This window comes from Oryzias melastigma, linkage group LG13, assembly GCF_002922805.2.
Source record: "Oryzias melastigma strain HK-1 linkage group LG13, ASM292280v2, whole genome shotgun sequence".
NCBI lineage: Eukaryota > Metazoa > Chordata > Actinopteri > Beloniformes > Adrianichthyidae > Oryzias > Oryzias melastigma.
This window is the reverse complement of record NC_050524.1, coordinates 29293249-29303018: the sequence shown is the minus strand read 5'-3', so window position 1 is coordinate 29303018 and position 9770 is coordinate 29293249. Positions and strand designations below refer to the sequence as shown.

Sequence of the window (9770 nt, the reverse complement as noted above, 5' to 3'; positions counted from 1 at the left end):
AGTTAAAGAAAGACAAACCCACAATTCTCACTGAAATCACTTGAAACTTACAAAAGTAACAATAAATAAAACATTTACTGAAAATTAAACAATCAAAATCAGCCATCATTTTTGAATTGTTGATTAACATAATTATTAAACTAATGAAACAGGCCTGGACAAAAATGATGGTACCTCAATAAAAGATTGAAAACTATTTGACCAGAGTGACATGATTAACTCAGGTGTGTCCTTTAATTGACATCACAGGTGTTTGATTTATTGTTACTTTTGTAAGTTTTGAGCGATTTCAGTGAGAATTGTGGGTTTGTCCTTCTTTAACTGAGGGCTACCAACAATTTTGTCCACGTCTGTAAATATTGTTATATTGTATAAAAACTTTGGATAAGCTGCTGATGAACAGCTGAGACAGTGACGCCCCCCACTGCGTCACTACGTCCCAACACAGGTGTGATGCGCATGAGTGACAAGCGCGACCACAGGGGCCACCAGTGTGGAACTGATGATAACTATTAATTTACTCTCATAACTATCTAATTTCCCTCCATCATTCTGATAACTACCCCCCACCCCCATCTCCGCGTGACCCCGGGCTGCTGTCAGCATCCCTAGCGCGCCCCCCGCGCCCCCTCTCCTCCTCCCAGCAGCACCAGAGCCGAACCAGCGCCTGCGTGCACATCTGCACGGCCCAACCCGCCGCGCTCTTTCCTCCTCCTCCGTCGCCGGGAGCAACGTAGGACCGACGACGTTCCGGTGCTTCAGCTCCGACCCACCCGAACCGACGCGGCTCGAACGGCAGGGCTGAGGTGGACCCCCCCTCCCCACACAAACACACCCCCAGCTGCCGAGCGCATCCCCCCCGGCCTGCGAGTCCGCTGTGCTGGGTAAGCTGCTCCGGCTGCTTATGACGGCGGTTCGGTCTGCTATGCTAGGTCTGCGTTAGTCGCGCGGCGGTTCCGGGTTCTTTGGGAGCTTATAGGTGGGCTGACAGCCGCGTCGGCTCAGGAGCAGCACAGCGTGAACTGGTTCTGGTTCCGACAGCAGCGGGCACGTCAGAACAACAACAACAACGTCAACAGAAAGAAGCAGCTGCGGCGCCACGTTTTGTTTTGGTAAGCCGAGCTGCGTGGCTGCACTAAAACATCCGTTTTTGTTCGTGTTCGTGGTGCTATTTCGCTGACATGACAGCCGAACTGTAAAGGGGGTTCTTGAGGTTCGGGTGAGGGCGGTACCGCCGCTTTAAGGCGGATATTTCTGCGTTTACACCGCATGGTCCTGTAAAAACCCCGCTTTCTTTATGGGATTCCGGCGAATGAGCTAAGCTAGCTAGCTAACGATGTAATTAGGTCATAACTCAAACATGGAGGCGCTGCGTGACGCGGCTCCCAGCGGGGTGACGTCGGCAGCAGGGATGCTCTGTTTTCTGTCAGCAGGATTCCAACAGGAAACCGTGATTTTAGGAGGAGAATCGAGACTCGACTGGATGTAAACAAGCATCTTATGAACCCCAGAGGAGCTGCTGATGGGGATGAGGATGGGGGTGGGTGGGTGTCCAATGAAAGGCTCTAAAAAACAGCAGATGCCTTCAAGCTAACCTCAGAGCATGTTTTGCATCATCTGGTCATCTGTGCCCCCCTCCCTCAGCATCAACCCTGCAAAGGGATGCTGTCTTTAAACCAGGTGCTCTCCTGTAGGTGACCTTCAACCACTGCAGGGTCAGCGTGGCTGCTGGTTATTATTATTATGATTTTAGCTTCTCCTCTCTTTGTTTATCTATATTTAAAAAAATCAAGAGACACAAGCATCTCTTAAAATAGCATCAGAGCTCCTCTAGAAGGTTTGAGGTGACTATTAAGACCAGAAGTGTGGCGTTTAGCACTCTGTGTTTATACTGGACAAGCAGGGAGGGGCTTCCTCTTCTTTTTCTACTTTTTACCTGCACAACCTACCGTAGGAATAGTATGGATGACATGGTCTACCTGATTGGTCAGTTTGACAGGCATTTTGTACATGGAGCCAGAAAACGGCCATAGAAACTTGTGTGGCTACACGTGATTGTTCATCCATTGCTATGCAAGTTTCTACAACTGTTTCTGGGATCTATGTACAAAATGGATGCATATGAAAGTTAAACCAGCTCAAACTTTGATCAATCAGACTTGGTTGTGATGTATATGGATTCATTCATTCATGGAAGGGCCAAGAGTTTGAAAATTGATCATGAGGAGAAATGAATAATTGTGGTTTGTGCACGGATGGAATTCTATGACATTATGTTTTTCTGGAGCAAGATTTGCATCGCTTCCTCATTCCGCACCACGCCTCTTCCAACTGTAGGTGGTGGACATGCCCTAGTAAACAGTAGAAGAAGAAGCCCCCACTTGTAAGTCCTGTGAGAAAACCATGGGCTAAATGTGCGTTCAAGAACGCGTGTGAACATACCTGTGTACATGGCGTCACACTGAGCAGTGCTTCCTCTTCTGTGTTCCTGTAAGTAGTAAATATTGATATACACACCTACAGTGCCCTCTAGTGGGAAAATAACAAATATATATTTTTAAAAATTAAGTCTAACCCACACACTGTGCAAAAGGAAAAAAAAGCAATCTATTCCCCAGTAAATACATCTTGTGACCCAGCTTCTAAAGATGCATCTAGATCACCATGTTAGAGTAATTTAAAAGAACTGGCTGTTCACAAACAGAACATTCACGATTGCTGGCATACAGCTCATCTAAAAATAAAAAAAGAAAACATTTGGAGGATAGTGAAGACGAGGTGCACTGTTTTCTAGAAATGTGCAGGAGGGGCCTGAGGAAATGCTGCAGACTCCTCCAGTGAAGGTTTCTGTTTGAGCAGCAATTTCTAGCAACCTTCCTTCGCATCCTTCAAAAGGAAGCAGATGGAGAGGTGTCAAAGCTGCACGGACACCGAGGAGCTGCAGCCATGACCAAAACGAGGTGTAGTCTTGGTGATGGGCAGCTTCTCGTCTGCAGCGGTGCAGCTCTGCTCTTTTCTGTTTGATCTTGATCTTCTTAGCAGTTACATCATCCGAGCAGTTCAGATGCAGCCTCTGCAGCCTAGTCACTGTGAGAATCCACCGAACATATTTTTTTGTTTCACTAAAGATTCAACCAAAATGTGATGTTTTATTAAAATGTCGTCGTCTTTTTGTGACTCATCACATTTAGTCGTTTTTTTTTCTTTACAACATCTGAGTTTTAGTCGTTGATCATGCCAGAAAAAGGATCTTTGTTCAGAACAAGAGGGATCAAAGTCAAATATCTTCATGAAGAACATTAAAGGAGCTAAATCAGACCTAAAAAACAGCTTTTCCTTTAAAGCCTTGAAGGTGAGGATCGTCTTCTGTGTCTGTGTGCAGCTGCTGTGGAGTCAGCTGCTTCCTGGGCGCCATCGGTGGAGGCTTCCTCGCAGGGCGAAGCATCTTGATGCCCATGGGCATCGCACATTGAATGAGAGGTAAGCAAGGTGGAGCTCGGCTGCTGCTACATGTTCGTGTGTTACGGAGGAAGCAAATCGTCTTTAGCCTTTCAGTATCCCTAGTAAGAACGAGTGGAGATGCCTGCTTTTGCCAAGATGAAAACGCTGTTTGTGTGGTTACAGTTTTACTGCTCTCCATCGCATTCCCAAAAGAAAGATAAACGGTCATCGTAAGCAATCATTTAAACTCCAATGATGTCTCCAAACACCTTACTTTTTTTTTTTTAAGTGGACACAAATGAGTGAAACAGACCTGTAGGAGGAAGCAAGTCCATTTTGGAGCTCATGATTGGAAAAAATGTACTATTGCGTTAAAAAAAACACAAGAAATATCAGAAAAATTATGTGAACAAATGTCCATATTCAAAGCAAATCCTGCCAAAGAGATTGCCCTATTAATTTGTAATGATGTTGCATAATGTATGGATTAATGACAGCTCTTGAAGAGCAGTGCTGCATTTATGAGTTATGAATCCAAATTATTATTTTTGATTTGTAAAAGGTAAAAACAAATAAGCAAACATTAAAAAAATTGAGTTGTCTTGCTTACTAACTACTTTCACAAATGTGAAATAAAGGATCAAATTGCAAGTATTTTTCGTTTTTGTTGTGAATAAGATCAGTTTACTAGCTATTTTTAAAAGCTACTTTTACATTTGTCAGTGAATTTTATTGGTTCTATTATCATGAAATAAAACTAAAGAAAAAAATAGTCCAAGATGCTGCAAAAGCTCCAAACTGCGTGCTGCTTCCTGCAAACTTGCACACCAGGTGGCGCCAAATCTCACAACCAGACCTGGATGTAAAATGGTTTATTTTTAGAAACCAGCAGCTCTCACAGAGGGTGTTCATTGGAGCTGCTGAACAGGAGCCACACTGACCCTGTGATGTGAGGATCCTAGTGGAGGGTTCAAACGTCCGAGAGGATTCTGCCCCCTGCTGGATGCTTTAAGTCCTACAGTACATGTTTGGTACTATAGGACATTTTAGCTGAGAAAGGAAAGATACATCGGTTTGAATTTCAAAGCTGGGGCAATTTAGTGTTTACATTTTTTTCCAAAAGTAAAAAACGAATTTTATCTTAAAAGTAACTATATTATAAATGATTCTCTGTTTCAGCTCATCATCAGACAGAGGAGCTTCAGCAGAGACCGGGACCAGCTGTCCTGCAGCGCTAACCAAGTCTTCACCTGCACTCCTGCTGCACACTCAGGTGAGCTGACCCTTCCTCTCAGCTCCCATGTTTGAAACGTCCCTCCAGCAGCGGAAAAGTCTGACTTTAGATAGAAGGCTGCGACCATCTTGATGATAACAGACGGGGAGTGTTCCTCATCTGAACACACACACCCTCTGACTGCGCTGTCTCAGATCTGCGTCATGACATCCACTCTGTTGTAAATGTGTGTGGACTACAGCAGGTTTCCATGTCAAAGTCGGCTCAGATGCCGCTGTCCAACATCTCTGTGCCAAAGCCCTCCATCTCCAGGGTTCCCAGCAGCATGGAGGGCATCAACCATGAGCTGGAGAAGGTCTTCATCAAAGACAACGGAGAAAAGGAGGAGCTCAAGGTCAGCTTTGCTTCTTCTCCTCCACCTTTCCTTCAGCGGTTCTGACTAGGTCTGACTGTCCCATTCCTCCGGGTGTCCGCAGTCCCTAGAGGTCCCAGACGGCCGTCGGGCCCCCTTCCCCCCACAGCAACGCAGCAGCAGCTCCCGCAGCGCAGACACTCAGACCCCATCAGGCCCGGGCCGATCCAGCAGCTGCTCCAGCCTGTCGCCGTGTCCCTCCCCAGCCTGCCCACCAGGATCCCACGACGGTAGCCCGTACTCGACAGAGGACCTGCTGTACGAGCGGGACAAAGGTAACCACGGCCACAAAAAAATAATTTCTCGACACAATGTCACGCACATAGTCTTATATACAACATGCAACTGTAACAAAAGTGGGGCTTGATTGTCTTGAACTTGGCATCCAACAGTTATATTTCAACAGACACATCAGGTGACCCCAAAGTAAAAATGATCCTTGTGAATCCCTCCGAGGTGCATGCAAGCTTCACAATGTCACAACCCAGCATTAAAGATTGTTGTGGATGTGTTACATTTGCACTGGAGAGAGCTTCAACTTTGCGTGACAGTCGTGCATGAGAGCGTTCCTGCTGCGCATGGTTGTTCTATAGTTGCAGTTCAGTGCATTGCAGGTGTGGGTGAGTCCATTTGTGCTGCTTGTGGGTATGTTGGTACTGTTCCTTAAGTGTCTTAGAGCTGCAAGTAGGTCTGTTCTAATGCGGGTTAGGTGTGTTACAAAATGTGTTACAGTTATGGGTTAGTGTTACAGCTGCACGTGTGCTATGGATGCGGGTCTGTGCGTTACATTTGTAGGTTAGTGTGTTGCAGCTGCATGTGTGTGTGTCATTGTGTTACAGGTTCCTGCGGGAAAGTGTGTTACACCTGCATGTGTGTCACCGAGACTGTTGCTCCTAAGTGTGTTACAGCTGAATGCATCACGGTTGTGGGTTAGTGTGTCTAGGTTCCTGACTGATAGTTTGCTGTATTAGAACTAGAGCTGCCACGATTAGTCGACTAATCAACGACTAATCGACTCTTAAAATAGTCGAACACTAATTTTATAGTTGATTAGTCGTTACTTCATATTATATGGAGTAGGAGTGTTGTAAAGTTGATGTATAATGGCTAATTTGGCAATTAACTAATATTTTAGCTAGCTATCAGCTTCAGCATTTTCAGTTATTACCTTCAGCGATTTCAGCTATCAACTTCAGGGATTTTAGCTATCAATTTCAGCATCTCCAGCGGCCAAATTCAGTTTACAGTTTTCACAATAGCATTATCGCGGGTAATGCTATATATTTACTTTGTAGTTAATTTAAAGCTAATGATGGCTAAGATGTGTGCTTCACATCCAGTTTGCGCACGACCCGATTAGTCGACTAATCGGAAAAAATAATCGGTGATTAGTCGACTATAATTATTTGTGGCAGCACTAATTAGAACGCCTCATATCTCCATGCGAGTGCTTTACTGTTGGGTTTAAATGCATGCAGCAGTATGCACGTACGTCCCAGCTTTGTTCCAACTTTACAGCTCTGATACATTCTTAGAAGTTAATCATAAATTCAGGATTTGTGCTGCTAAAATTGCAGTCATCCTAGCTGGTTTTGTTATTTAGCTCCTTTTCAAGGATCTTTTCAAACTTGTCATATCTGGACAGGTTTGTGTTAAAAAAAAAATAAAACCAAAAAAAACTGTTTCTTCTTCTTCTAGACAGTGGAAGCAGCTCTCCTCTGCCTAAGTTCGCCTCGTCGCCTAAACCCAACAACAGCTACATGTTCAAACGGGAGCCTCCTGAGGGCTGTGAGAAGATCAAAGCCTTTGAGGAGATGAGGTGAGGAGATCTGCCGCACCCCAGTCGGCCGCTTCAACAGCATCTCTGACTCTTCCCGTTTCTCTCTGCAGCTCCAGACAGTCTGCATCGCCCTCTGCCCCCCTCTTCTCCTGCCCCGACAAAAACAAGGTTAACTTCATCCCCACAGGCTCCGCCTTCTGCCCCGTCAGACTCCCCGGCTCCCTGCAACTGGCTGCGGCCCTGGAGCCCGGCCAGGACGGCACGGCGGCCTCGCATCCACAGGGGGCGTCCTCGCTCCAAGGCGCCCCCGCTCAGGTCTCCACGAGCACCAGCACAGACGACCCCCCCGAGGAGCCCTCACCCTCAGAGACTGCAGAGCCCGAGCAGGACAGCTAAACCTGAACAGAGCTGGACTCTGTCTCCTGGCCCCTCCTAGTGAGCACCACAACCCACTGTCCTGGCGGGGAGGGGGGGACGCTCTTTGTGCTGACCCTCTTCCGATCCCTTCTGTCTCTGCATGACACAGCAACCACGTTCCCCGAGCTCCACCCCAATGACTCCACCTAGACTCGCGCTCTGTGCTGCAGAAAGCCCGACTGTCTGCGTGAACGCAGCCGGGGGGTGGGGGGTGGGGCATGCATCTTAATGTGGTAGTATATTTCTGATTAAGTTATATGTTCAATTCTGTTCTCACTGTACAAATAAGCTGCAGACATATATAGATAAATATATATAGAAAGAGATATATAAATACATTATGAAGTGTGCTAGGAAGACTGCTGGGTCACTGATCTGGCTATAGAGGGAATCATCTGCCCCACCGAGTGCAGTGCCCCCTGCTGGTGACTTTAGCACACACTGACCGGGGCAGCTCCTCCTCCTCCTCCTGCTGCTTGTGATAAAAACTCTCTGTGGAGAAGGTCAAGAGAGGACCGATTGGAGATGCAGCATTTGTGAACATCTGTAGTTATTCTTAATTGCAGCAACTGCTTTTAGTCGAACGGGACCACGGAGCTGCAGATGCTGCACACTCACAGTTTTAGAGGGGTTGAACTCTCCGACCCGTGTGGATTAAGAATCTCTCTTTCAGGATGTCTGTAATGAAGTGTGCTGCAGGAAATACAAAGTTACAGATTAATCTCATGAAAATGAAACATCTATAGTTCAGGTTTTACTCATGATTGTTCAAATTTGATATAATCAGAACAAATCTCAGTTCAAAATGAAACTGCAACCATGGACCAGTCAGAGTGAAAACGTTTAGCTGATGTTCGCTTCATTGCAAGCATTTTTTGTTCATGTTTTTGATGTTTAACACACACGTTTCTTCATCATTCAGACATCTGTAGTTAAAAATTCCACCAACGGAAAGTTCTGTCTAATATGAGGTTTCTGGTCTTGTTTGAGAGCTTCAGATCTCCGTGTTTCTGTGCGTCCGCTCGGCATCCAGCTCTATTCCGTAGCCATTCCAAGTCAAACCATTCCCGGCACCTCATCCTCTGAAGGAGGGTGGAAGTAGGACCAGCAGGCAGCTCCGAGGAAAACCCACAAATCAAAAATAGCCTGCGGAGGTTGTGTTCCTGCCCCCCGCCCCCCACCCCGTGCACCTTTACGCACTATGGCAATAAATCTGGTTGTCTGGTCCACTTTGTGCAGTTGTGTGTCTGAATCTGCCTCAGTAATGTTGTGTTGAGCTGATATTCGGTGTGAAACTACGTTCACACCGGGCATGTGATGCAACTTGAACTACTGACTGTATATGAGAACTGGACTGAGTACCCCCTAGCATTCCAAATAGGAACCAACTCGACCAACTCGCTTCAATCACTTCTACTGACAACGTCTGGTTCCAACGTGGCGATGGCCTTATAGTGGAAAAGTGGCAACTGAGCTGACTTCATTTCATTGGAACCAAAAGCAAGATGTTTTCCATGGGTGATGTCACTCTTGCTCTGTCCAGCTCTCTATATACAGTAAATGTCTTAAATGCACATTTAGAAACAGGGAGGAGCTTACCAGCACATGTTCGCCTCCTACCGTTTGAGGTGGTCGCGAAAGGTTGAACCAGTGCAAATCTTACTCCAGACTTTCTTTCAAGCTACGATCACATCGCTCGTGGCAACACATGTTCAAGCAACCACTTTTAATAAGAAGTCCATGTAAACATGCACGAATGTGCGTTTTGGGCTTCCGCCTTCAAAATGTTAACATTTACGCGTAGCTACGCACATTTTTTAGACTGTTTTTGGAATGCTCTTTTAAAGTTAAACTAGATGGAACAGGGGTTTGTATTTGGCAGTGCCAATTTGAAGGCATCCACTTTAATTAATTGACGCAAGTGCTAATTTTTCATGGAAGATAAATTAATAATTGCTGTTTGAAATATTTAACACTTTCATTATTTCAGAATTTCCTCCCTGCACACTATATAATGTGTTCTACAATTCCAAAATTTCCCACAAGTCCTTTCAAAAAACTAGAGCGCATTGATGCTCACTACAAATATAAACCACAATGCATTGCAGTTGAACTTTTGTCCAAAAAAAGTGTTTAAATGTAATTTTTTATTAAACCATCCACATTTTCATCATCAGAACACAGTGGAGTCACAAATAGACATCGTAAAATATTCATATTGATTTGATTTTCACTTCATGAAATTGGTGACATCATATCCAGCGCTTAAAATAAAGAAAGAAAAGTAGTAAGCAAGGTGTCTGAATTGCTTTTAAAATCCAGGGCTCTAGATAGTTCCGTACTATACAGTTTTTTAGTGGTAGTAGTAGTTTATATCAGAATAGAGCCGTTTGAGGGCTGCACGGTGGTGCAGTGGTTAGCGCTCTTGCCTCACAGCGAGAAGGCCCCGGTTCGACTCCCGGCTGGGACCTTTCTGTGTGGAGTTT

At 45.4% G+C, this 9770-nt stretch overlaps 1 protein-coding gene across 1 annotated transcript in view; it reads left to right on the top strand.

Moving 5' to 3' along the window:
- Window positions 1-8513, top strand: part of glcci1a (glucocorticoid induced 1a) — a 9398-nt gene extending 885 nt beyond the window's left edge. The window contains exons 2-8 of the mRNA XM_024260795.2: window positions 738-884; window positions 3383-3480; window positions 4621-4714; window positions 4917-5069; window positions 5152-5362; window positions 6786-6906; window positions 6978-8513. Coding sequence (XP_024116563.1) covers window positions 738-884; window positions 3383-3480; window positions 4621-4714; window positions 4917-5069; window positions 5152-5362; window positions 6786-6906; window positions 6978-7263 — 1110 coding nt within the window. The 3' untranslated portion in view covers window positions 7264-8513. The remainder of the gene's footprint in view (window positions 1-737; window positions 885-3382; window positions 3481-4620; window positions 4715-4916; window positions 5070-5151; window positions 5363-6785; window positions 6907-6977) is intronic.
- The last annotated feature ends 1257 nt before the right edge of the window (window positions 8514-9770 follow it).